Genomic DNA, 16,998 nt, shown 5'->3' on the forward strand with positions numbered 1-16,998 from the left:
CGTTGTGTGTGTGTGTGTGTGTGTGTTGTGCGGTTTGTGTGGGTGTGGTGTGTTTTGGGGGGAGGTATGTTTTGAGCAATGTGTGTGTTGTGCAGTATGTGCGTATATTTGTGTGTGCAGCGTTGTCTGTGTGTGTGGGTGTCTGTGTAGGGCGTTGTTTGTGATTCCTAGTGTGTGTGTGTTGTGCAGTGCGCGTGTGTGTGTGTGTTGGGGGGAGGTGTGCACCTCCCATCGTGCTCCATCCCCCATGCTGCGCACCCCCCATCGTGCTGCATCCCCCATGCTGCGCACTACCAAACGTGCTCCATCCGCCATGCTGCGCACTCCCAAACGTGGTCCATCCGCCATGCTGCGCACTCCCAAACGTGCTCCATCCGCCATACTGCGCACTCCCAAACGTGCTGCATCCCCCATGCTGCGCACTCCCAAACGTGCTCCATCCGCCATGCTGCGCACTCCCCATCGTGCTCTATCCGCCATGCTGCACACTCCCAAACGTGCTCCATCCGCCATGCTGCGCACTCCCAAACGTGGTCCATCCGCCATGCTGCGCACTCCCAAACGTGCTCCATCCGCCATACTGCGCACTCCCCATCGTGCACCATCCGGCATGCTGCGCACTCCCAAACGTGCTCCATCCGCCATGCTGCGCACTCCCAAACGTGCTCCATCCGCCATGCTGCGCACTCCCAAACGTGCTCCATCCGCCATGCTGCGCACTCCCAAACGTGCTCCATCCGCCATGCTGCGCACTCCCAAACGTGGTCCATCCGCCATGCTGCGCACTCCCAAACGTGCTCCATCCGCCATGCTGCGCACTCCCAAACGTGCTCCATCCGCCATACTGCGCACTCCCAAACGTGCTCCATCCGCCATACTGCGCACTCCCCATTGTGCACCATCCGGCATGCTGCGCACTCCCAAACGTGCTCCATCCGTCATGCTGCGCACTCCCAAACGTGCTCCATCCGCCATGCTGCGCACTCCCAAACGTGCTCCATCCGCCATGCTGCGCACCCCCCATCATGCTCCATCCGCTTGGGAGGATGGTGCACGATGGGGAGTGCGCAGTATGGCGGATGGAGCACGTTTGGGAGTGCGCAGTATGGCGGATGGAGCACGTTTGGGAGTGCGCAGCATGACGGATGGACCACGTTTGGGAGTGCGCAGCATGGCGGATGGACCACGTTTGGGAGTGCGCAGCATGGCGGATGGACCACGTTTGGGAGTGCGCAGCATGGGGGATGCAGCACGATGGGGAGTGCGCAGTATGGCGGATGGAGCACGTTTGCTCAGCCTCTCTCCTTCCAGCCTCCCTCAGCATCAGCCTCCCCCTCCCAGCCTTCCCCAAGATCAGCCTCTCTGCTCCCAGCCTCCTCCAGCACGCCGTGCTCCTCTGCCGACACTCACCCACACCCGATCGCATCCACTCACCCACACAACCGATCGCATCCACTCACCCACACAACCGATCGCATCCACTCACACACACCCGATCGCATACACTCACACACACAGACACTGACGATATTGCACATACGCGCTAATACTCACAACATCCGGGGATATCACATGCTTCTGGCCATGTGATCCTCCGTCAGGTCCTGGAAGCTCACAGCACAATATCGCCGCCGAGAAGCAAGCGATATCCCAGGATGTTGTGAGTATTTGGATGCGATGTGATGTGTGAGGTATGTGTGAGTGTGATTTGATTTGTGTGTGTGTGCTGTTATGTGTGTGCTGTTATGTTATGTATGTTCCGCAGCTGCAGGACCTTGATGTGTGGATGCGATGTGATGTATGTGTGAGGTGTGTGTGAGAGTGAGTGTGAGCCGGTGTACACTGGTAACTATGATACACATCGGGTAACTAAGGGACCTTAGTTACCCGATGTGTATAATGGTTACCAGCTTTCACGGCCTCCGTTAAGATCCCAGCATCGCAAGGTTATGTCTGGCGCTGCCGGGATCCTGACGGAGCCGGTGTAGAAGCAAGCGATATCCCAGCATGTTGTGATGTGTGGATGTGATGTGTGAGGTGTGTGTGAGAGTGAGTGTGATCTGATGTGTGTACTCACCTGGGAATCGGAGCCCCGTGTCAGTTGGGCCACAGCGAGCGTGCATTGCGTGAGGGGGGCGGGGCCTGCAGAGAGCCGGGGCGAGAGGCCAATCCGTGTGGGGGGGCGGGGCCATGGCGAGCCCAGCGGCCAATCAGCTTTGTGTCACCGTAAGGACACAATTTCGGAGCATGACAGACAGACAGACAGACAGACAGACAGAATAAGGCAATTATATATATAGATTGGGACCTAAAGACTCTTATAATGGATTGGGACCTAAAGGCTCCCTCATTGGATTGGGACCTAAAGGCTCCTACATTGGATTGGGACCTAAAGGCTCCCAAATTGGATTAAGATGTAAAGGCTCCCAAATTGGATTAAGATGTAAAGGCTCCTACATTGGATTAAGACCTAAAAGCTCCTACTTTGGATTGGGACCTAAAGCCTCCTACATTGGATTGGGACCTAAAGGCTGCTACATTGGATTGACACCTAAAGGCTCCTACATTGGATTAAGACCTAAAGGCTTTTACAATGGATTGGGGCCTAAAGGCTCCCATGTATGGCATCTTACTTATTTATAAAATGCTGAACCAGAGAAATAGGGTGGATTAACCTCACTTTGTAGGTGGGGAGAAAAACTGGGAGAGGATATTCCAGAGGACGATTGGAGCAGAGCGTACCTGTGGACCCACAAGCTTTCCTTAACGTGCGCCGGTCAAGAAAAAAGTTATAAAATTCTCACAAGGTGGTACCATTACCCGACTAAACTACATGCTATATTTCCCTCTGTGTCTGATGTGTGCTGGAGGTGTGGCACAGACACAGGTACAATGCTACCCATATGGTGGAGCTGTACTAAGCTGCAACCCTTTTGGGACTCAGTGTTTTACCTGTACAAAAAGATGAGTGGAGGTGAAATAGAAAAGTCCCCCCAGGTTGCCCTTCTTTCTATGCTCCCAGGAGCTATTAAAACACAAAAAAGGGACATGTTGCGATTTTGCCTGGCGGCTGCCCATATGGTTATCCCACGATTTTGGAAACAGACTAGATGCCCTACGGTGCTGGATTGGTTGGAGGAGATGACAAACCTCCAGAGAATGGAGGAGCTGACAGCAGAACTAAATGGGAACACAGAAAAATCTACTACAGTTTAGGGATCATGGATTATGTTCATGGAGTCCCCAGAGTTTGTGAAGAGTTTGGCGAGCTTTTTGAACTGAGAAACAGTGGGGAGTCTCATTCCCCCCCCTTTTTTCTTTTCTTTTCTTGCTTTCCCCCCTCTCCAGCCTTCTCTCTAATTTCCTCTTCTTTATGCTTGTATCTTTCCTCTTTGTTCTTTCTTTTCTGAACATTAATCTGCATTTTTCTAGTTTCCTTTTTTATATGAAAAGATTTTTCAATAATTCATAAGACAATAGACATACAATGAGAATGAGTATATTAGGATACGGGAAGTCAAGAGAAGTGGGAATTCTGACCTATAATTTATCAATGGTTATATGGTAATAGCACAAAGATAATTTGAAGAATTCCAAGAAATTTAGTAATGTAACAATTTCTGGATGTTATTCAGTCATTGAGAAAATGATGCTTATGTATTGTAATTACACAAATGATATGTTTGTATGCTAACAACAGTTTCATCAATAAAACAGATTTGAAATAAAGGCTCCCATATTGGATTAAGAAGACCTAAAGGCTCCTACATTGGATTAAGACCTAAATGTTCCTACATTGGATTAAGACCTAAATGTTCCTACATTGGATTGGGACCTAAAGGCTCCCTCATTGGATTGACACCTAAAGGCTCCTACATTGGATTAAGACCTAAAGGCTCCTACATTGGATTGGGACCTAAATGCTCCTACATTGGATTGGGACCTAAAGGCTCCCTCATTGGATTGACACCTAAAGGCTCCTACATTGGATTAAGACCTAAAGGCTCCTACATTGGATTGGGACCTAAAGGCTCCTACAGTGCCTACAAGTAGTATTCAACCCCCTGCAGATTTAGCAGGTTTACACATTCGGAATTAACTTGGCATTGTGACATTTGGACTGTAGATCAGCCTGGAAGTGTGAAATGCACTGCAGCAAAAAAGAATGTTATTTTTTTTTTTTTTTTTTTAAATTGTGAAAAGTTTATTCAGAGGGTTATTTATTATTCAACCCCTCAAACCACCAGAATTCTGTTTGGTTCCCCTAAAGTATTAAGAAGTATTTCAGGCACAAAGAACAATGAGATTGACATGTTTGGATTAATTATCTCTTTTTCCAGCCTTTTTTGACTAATTAAGACCCTCCCCAAACTTGTGAACAGCACTCATACTTGGTCAACATGGGAAAGACAAAGGAGCATTCCAAGGCCATCAGAGACAAGATCGTGGAGGGTCACAAGGCTGGCAAGGGGTACAAAACCCTTTCCAAGGAGTTGGGCCTACCTGTCTCCACTGTTGGGAGCATCATCCTGAAGTGGAAGGCTTATGGAACTACTGTTAGCCTTCCACGTCCTGGACAGCCTTTGAAAGTTTCCACCCGTGCTGAGGCCAGGCTTGTCCGAAGAGTCAAGGCTAACCCAAGGACAACAAGGAAGGAGCTCCGGGAAGATCTCATGGCAGTGGGGACATTGGTTTCAGTCAATACCATAAGTAACGTACTCCACCGCAATGGTCTCCGTTCCAGACGAGCCCGTAAGGTACCTTTACTTTCAAAGCGTCATGTCAAGGCTCATCTACAGTTTGCTCATGATCACTTGGAGGACTCTGAGACAGACTGGTTCAAGGTTCTCTGGTCTGATGAGACCAAGATCGAGATCTTTGGTGCCAACCACACACGTGACGTTTGGAGACTGGATGGCACTGCATACGACCCCAAGAATACCATCCCTACAGTCAAGCATGGTGGTGGCAGCATCATGCTGTGGGGCTGTTTCTCAGCCAAGGGGCCTGGCCATCTGGTCCGCATCCATGGGAAGATGGATAGCACGGCCTACCTGGAGATTTTGGCCAAGAACCTCCGCTCCTCCATCAAGGATCTTAAGATGGGTCGTCATTTCATCTTCCAACAAGACAACGACCCAAAGCACACAGCCAAGAAAACCAAGGCCTGGTTCCAGAGGGAAAAAATCAAGGTGTTGCAGTGGCCTAGTCAGTCTCCTGACCTTAACCCAATTGAAAACTTGTGGAAGGAGCTCAAGATTAAAGTCCACATGAGACACCCAAAGAACCTAGATAACTTGGAGAAGATCTGCATGGAGGAGTGGGCCAAGATAACTCCAGAGACCTGTGCCGGCCTGATCAGGTCTTATAAAAGACGATTATTAGCTGTAATTGCAAACAAGGGTTATTCCACAAAATATTAAACCTAGGGGTTGAATAATAATTGACCCACACTTTTATGTTGAAAATTTATTAAAATTTAACTGAGCAACATAACTTGTTGGTTTGTAAGATTTATGGATCTGTTAATAAATCCTGCTCTTGTTTGAAGTTTGCAGGCTCTAACTTATTTGCATCTTATCAAACCTGCTAAATCTGCAGGGGGTTGAATACTACTTGTAGGCACTGTATATTGGATTGGACCTAAAGGCTCCTATATTGGATTGGGACCTAAAGGCTCCTACATTGGATTAAGACCTAAAAGCTCCTACATTGGATTGGGACCTAAAGACTCTTATAATGGATTGGGACCTAAAGGCTCCCTCATTGGATTGGGACCTAAAGGCTCCCATATTGGATTAAGATGTAAAGGCTTCTACATTGGATTAACCCCTTCAGCCCCAAGCCTATTTTGATACTAAAGACCAGGACATTTTTTGCAATTTTGACCAGTGTCACTTTATGAGGTTATAACTCTGGAACACTTCAACGGATCCTGGCGCGATTCTGAGATTGTTTTTTCGTGACATATTGGGCTTCATGTTAGTGGTAAATTTAGGCCGATATTTTTTGTGCTTCTTTGTGAAAAAAACGGAAATTTCGCGATAATTTTGAAAATTTTGTAATTTTCAAACTTTTAATTTTTATGGTCTAAAACCAACGAGACATATGACACAAAATAATTAATAAATAACATTTCCCACATGTCTACTTTACATCAGAACAATTTTTGAAAAAAAAAAATTTAAGGAAGTTATAGGGGTTCAAAGTTTATGAGCAATTTCTCATTTTTACATCAAAATTTACAAAGCCACATTTTTGAGGGACCACATCACATTTGAAGCGATTTTGAAAGGTCTACATGACACAAAACACCCAAAAGTGACACCATTCCAAACACGGCACCCCTCAGGCTACTCAAAACCACATTCAAGAAGGGTATTAACCCTTCAGGGGCTTCACAGTAACTAAAGCAATGTGGAAGGAAAAAATGAACATTTTACTTTTTGCAACAAAAATGTTAATTTAGCCTCAAATATTGCATATTCACAAGGGTAGCAGGATTAAATGAACCCCTAAAATTTGTTGGAAAATTTCTTCTGAGCATGCAGATACCTCATATGTGGCGAAAAACCACTGTTTGGGCGCACGGCAGGACTCGGAAGGGAAGGAGTGTCATTTGACTTTTTGAACAGAAAATTAGCTGGAATCGTTAGCTGCACCATGTTGCGTTTGGAGAGCCCCTGAGGTGCCGAAACAGTGGAGCTCCCTCACATGTGACCCCATTTTGGAAACTAGACCCCTCATGGAATTTATCTAGATGTTTATTGAGCACTTTGAACCTCTGGGGCTTTACAAAAGTTAATAGAGCTGAGCCGTGAAAATAAAAAAAAAATGTTTTACCACAAAATTGTTACTTCAACCAGGTAGCTTTTTTTTCACAAGGGTATCAGGAAAAATTGCACCATAAAAATGTATTCTGCAATTTCTCCTGAGTACACAGACACCTCATATGTGGTAGAAATCAAATGTTTGGGCGCACAGCAGGGCTCAGAATGCAAGGAGCGTCATTTGACGTTTCAAACACAAAATTGTCTGGGAAAATTAGCGTATTCCATGTTGTTTTTGGAGACCCCTGAGGTGCCGAAACAGTGGAGATTGCCCACATGTGACCCCATTTTGGAAACTCGACCACTCATGGAATTCATCTAGATGTTTATTGAGCACTTCGAACCTCTGGGGGCTTCACAAAAGTTAATAGAGTTGAGCCGTGAAAATAAAAAAAATGTTTTTTACCACAAAATTGTTACTTCAACCAGGTAGCTTTTTTTTCACAAGGGTATCAGGAAAAAATGCACCATAAAATGTATTCTGCAATTTCTCCTGAGTACACAGACACCTCATATGTGGTGGAAATCAAATGTTTGGGCGCACAGCAGGGCTCAGAATGCAAGGAGCGTCATTTGACGTTTCAAACGCAAAATTGTCTGGGATAATTAGCGTATTCCATGTTGCGTTTTGAGACCCCCTGAGGTGCCGAAACAGTGCAGCTCCCCCACATGTGACCCCATTTTGGAAACTAGACACCCATGGCATAGAAAAAAAAAAAACAGGGCGCACACACGAATGTTCTGCAAAAAAGGGGGGGGACTAGGTGGGATGGAAAAAAAGAAGTCCTGTCCAAAGTCGAGTTTTATTTGGGGTGCACAAAAAAAAAGCAAAAACTAGAGCAACAATTACGTACCTGATCAGCCAATCACGTAGCTGATCAGCAATTGGCGGCAAGCAGGTGGGGGAGGGGGGAGAGAGGGAGTGGGAGATGCGATTGGGGATAGTTAGAAAAGAGCCACGAACAATACTTACAGGATGGATCAGAACAGCGGCAGATGGGGGGGCGGCAGATGGGGGGGTGGCAGATGGGGGGCAGCGGCATATAAAGGGAGCATCTGTGAATGTGAGACGGTGGCGGCTGGGATAGGGTAGGGGCGGATGGGAAAGGGCGCAGTGGATGCAGGAGTGGCAGAGGATGGGGGGAAGGGGGGATGGAGGGGATGGGGGAAGGGGGGATGGAGGGGATGGGTGGGATGGGGAGTGGGAGGTGAGATTGGGGATAGTTACCCTACAGGATGGATCTAGGCAGCAGGATCACAGGAGATGAAGGAGGCAGCAGATCGGGGAGGGTGAGAGGTGGGAGAGGGAGCGCAGCGCAGATCACGGGGGTGACAGGTGAGCAGAGCACAGATCACGGGGGTGACAGGAGAAGTGGCACAGATCACGGGGGTGACAGGTGAGGGAGCACAGATCACAGGGGTGACAGGTGAGGGAGCACAGATCACGGGAATTACAGGTGAGGGAGCACAGATCACGGGGGTGACAGGTGAGGGAGCACAGATCACGGGAATTACAGGTGAGGGAGCACAGATCACGGGGGTGACAGGTGAGGGAGCACAGATCACGGGGGTGACAGGTGAGGGAGCACACATCACGGGGGTGACAGGGGAGGGAGCACACATCACGGGGGTGACAGGGGAGGGAGCGCACATCACGGGGGTGACAGGGGAGGGAGCACACATCACGGGGGTGACAGGGGAAGGAGCACACATCACGGGGGTGACAGGGGAGGGAGCGCACATCACGGGGGTGACAGTGGAGGGAGCGCACATCACGGGGGTGACAGGGGAGGGAACACACATCACGGGGGTGACAGGGGAGGGAGCGCACATCACGGGGGTGACAGGGGAGGGAGCGCACATCACGGGGGTGACAGGGGAGGGAGCGCACATCACGGGGGTGACAGGGGAGGGAGCGCACATCACGGGGGTGACAGGGGAGGGAGCGCACATCACGGGGGTGACAGGGGAGGGAACGGGTAGCCGATCACGGGGGTGAGAGGTGGGGGAAGCGGGTAGCACATCACGGAGGTGAGGGGGGCGGGCAGCCGATGATAAGGGGGAGGGGCCATGCAGCACATAACGGAGGAAAGGGGGCGCGCACTGCCGATCACGAGTGAAGGGGGCTGGCAGCACATCACGGAGGTGAGGGGGCGGCCAGCCGATGACAAGGGGGAGGGGCCGGGCAGCAGATCGGGGGGAACAGCGGCACTGTGGCAGATGGAGGGCGGCGGCGGCGGATCGGGAGGCTTTTCGCCAGTTTCATACAGTGCAATGGCAGCGCGGCAACTTCCGGGTCCCATGCTCCAGTTACATAACAGAATGGGACCGGAGCTTGTCACCCTGCCGTTGCACTGTATACACTCACTGTGTGTGCTGGCGTGCTGCAGGGACCGACAAGTGAAGCTGATGGGGGCAGTCACCGGCAACAGGTCCACTGTGATTGGAGAGATCGGTCACAAGGCCGATCTCTCCAATCAGAGCTACTGGAGCTGGGGGAGGGTGATCCAGTGAGGTCACCCAGCTCCAGCCAATGGCCAGTGCTACAGCTGCACTGGTCAGGGCTGGATTTCAATGTTTCAGTCACTTTAAATGGCTGGAACATTACAGTGGCTGTGATTGGTTCAGCTGCGTTCGTCAGCCAATCACAGCCTCCGTAGGTCCGGGGAGGAGGAGCCACCCCTCCTGAGGTCAGGTACAGGTCCCCTCCTCCCCGAATCTGCGGTTTGTGTTAACCGATCGCAGTCACCGGCAGCTCCGGTGTCGCGATTCCGTCATGACGGAAAGATCCGTCCTTGGTCTTTAAGGCCCAGGGCACCATGACGGATCTTTCCGTCCATGGTCGTGAAGGGGTTAAGACCTAAAGGCTCCTACATTGGATTAAGACCTAAAAGCTCCTACATTGGATTGGGACCTAAAGCCTCCTACATTGGATTGACACCTAAAGGCTCCTACATTGGATTAAGACCTAAAGGCTTTTACAATGGATTGGGACCTAAAGGCTCCCATGTATGGCATCTCATTCATTTATAAAATGCTGAACCAGAGAAATAGGGTGGATTAACCTCACTTTGTAGGTGGGGAGAGGAACTGGGAGAGGATATTCCAGAGGACGATTGGAGCAGAGCGTACCTGTGGACCCACAAGCTTTCCTTGGCGTGCGCCGGTCAAGAAAAAAGTTATAAAATTCTCACAAGGTGGTACCATTACTCATCTAAACTACATGCTATATTTCCCTCTGTGTCTGATGTGTGCTGGAGGTGTGGCACAGACACAGGTACAATGTTACCTATATGGTGGAGCTGTACTAAGCTGCAACCCTTTTGGGACTCAGTGTTCTACCTGTACAAAAAGATGAGTGGAGGTGAAATAGAAAAGTCCCCCCAGGTTGCCCTTCTTTCTTTGCTCCCAGGAGCTATTAAAACACAAAAAAGGGACATGTTGCGATTTTGCCTGGTGGCTGCCCATATGGTTATCCCACGATTTTGGAAACAGACTAGATGCGCTACGGTGCTGGATTGGTTGGAGGAGATGACAAACCTCCAGAGAATGGAGGAGCTGACAGCAGAACTAATTGGGAACACAGAAAAATGTACTACAGTTTAGGGATCATGGATTATGTTCATGGAGTCCCCAGAGTTTGTGAAGAGTTTGGCGAGCTTTTTGAACTGAGAAACAGTGGGGAGTCTCATTCCCCCCCCCCTTTTTTTCTTTTCTTTTCTTGCTTTCCCCCCTCTCCCCCCTTCTCTCTAATTTCCTCTTCTTTATGCTTGTATCTTTCCTCTTTTTTCTTTTTCTGAACATTAATCTGCATTTTTCTAGTTTCTTTTTTATATGAAAAGATTTTTCAATAAATCATAAGACAATAGACATACAATGAGAATGAGTATATTAGGATACGGGAAGTCAAGAGAAGTGGGAATTCTGACCTATAATTTATCAATGGTTATATGGTAATAGCACAAAGATAATTTGAAGAATTCCAAGAAATTTAGTAATGTAACAATTTCTGGATGTTATTCAGTCATTGAGAAAATGATGCTTATGTATTGTAATTGCACAAATGATATGTTTGTATGCTAACAACAGTTTCATCAATAAAACAGATTTGATATAAAGGCTCCCATATTGGATTAAGAAGACCTAAAAGGCTCCTACATTGGATTAAGACCTAAATGCTCCTACATTGGATTGGGACATAAAGGCTCCTATATCCTAAAGGCTACTATATTGGATTGGGACCTAAAGGCTCCTACACTGGATTGGGACCTAAAGGCTACTATATTGGATTGGCACCTAAAGGCTCCTACATTGGATTGGGACCTAAAGGCTCTCACAGTGAATTGGGACCTAAAAGCTCCTACATTGGATTAAGACCTAAAGGCTCTTACATTGGATTGGGACCTAAAGACTCCTATATTGGATTGGGACCTAAAGGCCCCTACATTGGATTGGGACCTGAGGACTGTTACATTTTATGACTTCATACTTGGATATTATTAATTGCTGTGCACGTATTTACAAACTTTCGCACCTGGCCAACAGTTGCCTTCAAAGTCTTGTCCAGTTATGTTCTTCACAAAATAGCCCTTTTCTTTGGCTTCTGTGTATATGGTATAGTCTGGATCAACTTTTATGTGAGGATCAGAGATAACTACCAGCTGTGATAGAAAAAAAAGATTTAATTAGGATAAATATATAAAATGGGTATTAGCAACCAAAACGAAACTAAAGATGAAAGTGATATTTAACCCCTTCATCACCCGGCATTTTTTCCTCATCTTCTTCCAGGAGACAGAAGTTTTTTATTTTTCCATCAATCTTGTTTTTTGTGGGACGAGTTGTACTTTTGAATGACACCGTTCATTCTGCCACATATTGTATTTAAAAATGGGAAAAAGAATTCCAAGTGCAGTGAACTTGCAAAACAAGTGCAATTGCACGATTTTAGGGGTTTTCTTTACTATGTTCACTATATGGTAAAACTGACCTGGCATTATGATTTCCCAGGTCAGTACGGGTTCAGAGATATCAAACATTTATAGTTTTACTTTTATCTAAGTGGTGAAAATTTATTTGTAAAAAATAAAAAAAAAAAAGAGTAGCGCTTTTGTGGCCATTTTCTGAGACCTGTGAGGTTCTCATTTTTCGGGATCTGGGGCTCAGTGACGGCTTAATTTTTGCGTCTTGAGCTGTTGTTTTTAATTATACTATTACTGGGTAGATACGATGTTTTGATCACATGTTATTGCATTTTAATACAATGTTGTAGTGACCAAAAAAAATCGTAATTCTGGTCTTTCGATTTTTCTCGCTAAGACCTTTACCGATCAGATTAATTGATTTTATATTTGATAGATTGGGCATTTCTGAACGCGGAGATACCAAATATGTGTTTGTTTGGGTTTGTTTTTCATTTATTGTTTTATTTTCAATGGGCCACAAGGGGATGATTTAAACTTTTAGGTTTTTTTTATTATTTTTTCAAACTATTTCTTAACTTTTTATTAATTTTACTAGTCTTCTTGGGGGACTTGAAGCCTGCAGTATGCGATCACTTCTGCTGTTCAGAGCATCCCTCGGAACAGTATAAAGCACGCCATGACAGCGAAAGGGGTCATCAGCTGACAACCCATCATTGTCCTGTGATCGTGTCACAGGGCCGCCGATGGTGGCGGGGAATTGCACGATCCCCACTCTAGCACGTTAGAATGTGCTGTCAGAGTTTGTCAGCACGATCTAACTATTTAACAGGTGCAGGTGGATCTATGATCCACCCGCGCCAGTAAGCTTCACATTTTTGCTGATCAACTCAGCAGACATGTGGGGGGAATAATTGTGATGGGGTATGCGACAGAGCAGTAAGGGACACCAGACCGATGAACAATCCAAAAAGATTTAATGAGGCAGGGAGCATAAAACATCCAATATCCAAATGGTTCTTTAGAGTCCACACAAAGGAAACAGATCTGGGGCAATCCGACGCCAAGGAGAATGCAACAGTCCTCAGATGCGTTCCCTAAATCCAGCAGCGTGGCAGCTGATCCTCAATGTCCAATCGTCCATGTACAGGCAAAAAGGAGCTGGCCTCAGCACAGGTCCTCGCCCTTCACCCAACAAAGCATAACTAAACTAAAAAACATGTGGCTGAATCTCCCACCTCTCCTTAGATCCACCCCCTTAACATTTGCTACTTGTAGCTACTAGTTAGAAAGAAGTTCCTAGACAGTCTCCAGAGATTGTGCACTATGGAAGCCCCCTGCAGAGGAGAACAATGTATATGCAACCCCCACCAAATCAGGGACAATAGCTACTGCTGAAGCCTGATTGCATTATGATACAGGCCATGACAGCGAAAGGGGTCATCAGCTGACCCCCTCACTGTCATGACAACCCATCAGTGTCCTGTGATCGTGTCACAGGGCCGCTGATGGTGCCGGGGAATGGCGCGATCCCCACTGGAGCACGTTAGAATGTGCTGTCAGAGTTTGTCAGCACAATCTAACTATTTAACAGCTGCAGGTGGATCTACGATCCACCAGCGCCAGTAAGCTTCACATTTCTGCTGATCAAATCAGCAGACATGTGGGGGGAATAATGCAAACTCGTTATGGGAACCCGAATTAAACGGACAAACATGACCAAAAATGTATAGGTACGTCCAAGTTAACTTAAATCTCACTGTCAAGAGTAGCTCTGTAGGTATTTGTAATATATGTATTAAATCTAAATTCATTTTAGTATAAAAGCCTAGCGTACCATAGACAATGCACACTATTGCCCACAATTCTACCATTTCAGTCTGTATTACCTCGATGGACGCTTACCTTGCGTCTCTTTTCCTTAAGCTGGTTTTGCATCTTAACAGGGTTAGAGAATTTTTCTGGATCCCATGTAAAGTATCTCTTTCCATCTGTGTGTTCAATATCTAACCATATGACGTCATAAGGGATATCGTTATCATCAAACCCTGAATCTACGGCTCTCACATCTGCTTCATCCTCATAGTTCCATCGACACTGGTGATAACCCAGCGAGAAAAGAGGAGGAAACATCTGGGGACCTGTGGAGACAGCATTGTGTCGTTCGCCTGTATTCCTCAGCTCAGCAAGGACATACACATGTTACGAATACTCGCCTGTCAGTTCAGCATATTGCTTCAATACATCACAAGGAGCAGGGCCATTTAACAAGAAGACGTCCACCACTCCGCTCTCTGACATCCATCTGATGGCTTTTTCAGGAACGGCTTTGTGTTTCTTCATATCTGGAGAGGCTACGTGCATAGGACGCTGTTGGCCAAAAAGTTTTACATGTTACATATAATTGTTTCCCAGTATCAAATCACTAGTAATGGTTATATACAGCGATCTGCAGTATTGTATTATTCACGTATTCAAAGCCACACGTTTTTCAATTCTACTGCTCAATTCTTTGGGTTCTACAATATGAAGAGTAAGGTGTGTACCGGGCCCATATAGCTATACCGCTATGCTCAGCTACATTCACAACTTTTCAAAACTTGACAGAAAAATAAATGATTCTGAACTAAAGATATAGGTGTTATTGTGAAGCCCCGCCGGTGTTGTATCAGTGCATACCTTCAGGGACTCCACGTAGCTGGTGCTGGTCACAGGTAGGGAATCTTCAGTTTTTGATCGTGACGCCACTCTCAGTATTTGCGGTCAGAGGGGACCGCCACTGCAGGTTAGAGGACGCCTGGGGCTGATGGTGGGTGCAGTCGGGTGTAGTAGCCTCCTGAGAGTGAGGCAAGCCCCAGGGCCCTTTGTAAAGCTGTAGTACCACAAGTCGCAGAATGACCACACACAGGCAGAGTGTCTTTCAGGGTTTTTACTCACTTCAGGTGGCAGGGTGAGTAACCCGGGCGTAGCTGGGATAAACCAGGTGGGAACCAGGTATCCTTCCGGCTGACTGTATGAGGGTGACTACAAACTCGCCTTCCTTAGCCCTTGGTGGTTTGGGGTGACCCCGACTTTGAGTCCCTATGGGGGTCACCCAGGGAAGATGCTCCAAGCCTCTCTCCCCTTCTTGTTTTGCCGTGTGCTTGTTCCCCGGGCCAGGCCACTCCAGCCTCTTGCCTCCTGTGACCTATGGGCCCTACTTGCGGTTACGTGGCTGCGGCTTTTGGTTGTTGTGGTGTGGGCTGTAAGAGCCCCACACCGGCAGGTTTAGCAGGGAAAGGTGAATCTATCCTCGCTTCGGGATCTGCCGCCCGGTTGGGCCTGGTGCTCTCTAGAAGTCTCCTTACTTCCCACTCCGTGCACTCTCTAGCTGAAGCTGGCTTTCAGGCAGCACTCCTAGTTGACCGTTCTCCCCCGTCTGTAGTCACTGCGCGGGCGCTGTTAGACAGCATCAGCCCCCACAGGTCTGCTCCTCACTGAGCCCTCTGGAGTTCTCCGCTCTAACTGACTCACTGCTCCTCCTCTCCTGTTCTTGCCTACGCCACCTAGCAACCAGACTCTCCACCACACCCCTTGAGAGGAGATGGAGGCTTTTTAACCCCCTGCCACTATTCCAGTGGAGGTATAGGCTTTGCCCCCTCCTGGGATCCCCAGGGGTCCTCTCATGGGTACATGTGTGAGACCTGATCACTATGCGCCTGTGTTCCACACCCCTGTCAGCCTTCTGGATTACCTGTATTGTGCTGTTCCCAGCATGGGTGCAGCACTCAGTGGTGCCTGACCAGGTCAGGGGCGCCACATTCCCCCTTAGTTATCACCAGCACGTCCTCGGGCTGCAAGACAACATTTTAAAATGCATAAAACATTAAAACATGTAAAACATTTAAAAGCACCAGGTATCAGACATCACCACCCTCCACCCACAAGTCCGTTAACCCACCCAAAACCCTCTCAGGAGGCAGGTCACCGGTCCTGTTGGTAACCAGGTCTGGGCCATCCGTTTCCCCAGACCTTTCCTCCAATCTTCCTCTCCCGTTGGCCGCGGCTTCAGCCACTTCTGGCAGGATGTAGAGGCGGCTTTCATGGGCTGGTGGTTTCAGGGTATACCTGGCCTGGTGGATCCGCGCCGTCAGCCTCTTCTGGCAGGATGCAGAGGCGGCCTCCACAGTTGGTGCTGACCAGGTACCCTCTTTGTGGTGGTGAGCCAAGGCCCCATAAACAGGCGTGCTCTCTGGTCGCAGGTGAGCCAAGGCCCTTTTCTACGGACGGGCCCCCCTGGTTGCAGACGAGCCAAGCCCCTAAACAGGCTGGCCCTGGTGGTGGTGCCACTGGTGTAACTATTTACACTGCGAGAGTTTGTGGCTATAGCAAGTTCATAGCCTTAAGTTTATTTCTCACATCAGTTTATGTGGGCACATTCTTGAACTTTAAAACGTTGCAAACTTTTCAAAACTTTAACTGGTCAAACAGTAACTTCTCTTCTTACTTTACTTTTACTCCTCTTTTTCACTAGGGCGAGGGCACGTTGGGCACTGGCACCTGTGACTTTCCTGCTCTTTGTCTCTGTCTTCATCTGTGGTTGCCTCATCTATAGGTTCTGTGTCTTTCCTTTCTTGGTCTGCATCTGATTCCTTTTCTGTATCTGTTTCTTTATCTCTGTCTTGTCTTTCTTGTCTTTCTTGTCTTTCTTGTCTTTCTTGTCTTTCTTGTCTTTCTTGTCTTTCTTGTCTTTCTTGTTGCAGGGGATGGCTGTAAGGTTTGTTGGGACATAGCGTTACGTCCAGAGCATACAATCCTCTTTCGCCTTGATGCAGGGTGAACTGAACGGAATCTCCCATCTTTAGATTTCTGCAAGGGTGTCCTCTTGGCAGATGAGCGTTCACATCTCTGCGGTTTACAAATATCCCTTCTTTTATTCCTGGTGCTACAACGAATCCATAACCACTTTTCAAGTTGAAATCTTCCACTACGCCATAACACAGGGGTCCTCTAGCCTGGCTTTTGGACTCTCTCAACAAACGCTTCTCCTTTAGGTCTCTGGCGGTGACTGCTCTCTGTTCAGGAGACTGTGGTGCTGGAGCAAACTGTGTTCTTCTGCACCGTGTCTTGCGGGCTGGATTCATGCCTGTGGGCTTCCAGGTGAAGCTCTTAGGCAGCTCTTCTTCTGCAGAGGGGGTCAGGTCCTCCTCGTCCCAGCGGGCGTATGGCAGCATTTCCGGCTCTGAATACACAACTGCTACTGGTGA

The 16,998-nt window shown here is 47.8% G+C and overlaps 1 protein-coding gene across 3 annotated transcripts in view; it reads right to left on the reverse strand.

The window, feature by feature from the left end:
* GANC (glucosidase alpha, neutral C) overlaps positions 1–16,998 on the reverse strand; it is a 594,745-nt gene that overhangs the window by 368,890 nt on the left and 208,857 nt on the right. For all 3 annotated transcript variants that reach the window (XM_075331191.1, XM_075331189.1, XM_075331190.1), the window contains 3 exons: positions 13,969–14,122; positions 13,658–13,893; positions 11,365–11,491 (listed from right to left, as the gene is read on the reverse strand). In XM_075331191.1, the coding sequence (XP_075187306.1) occupies positions 11,365–11,491; positions 13,658–13,893; positions 13,969–14,122 (517 nt within the window). The remainder of the gene's footprint in view (positions 1–11,364; positions 11,492–13,657; positions 13,894–13,968; positions 14,123–16,998) is intronic.

This window comes from Anomaloglossus baeobatrachus, chromosome 12 (assembly GCF_048569485.1).
Source record: "Anomaloglossus baeobatrachus isolate aAnoBae1 chromosome 12, aAnoBae1.hap1, whole genome shotgun sequence".
Taxonomy (NCBI): Eukaryota; Metazoa; Chordata; class Amphibia; order Anura; family Aromobatidae; genus Anomaloglossus; species Anomaloglossus baeobatrachus.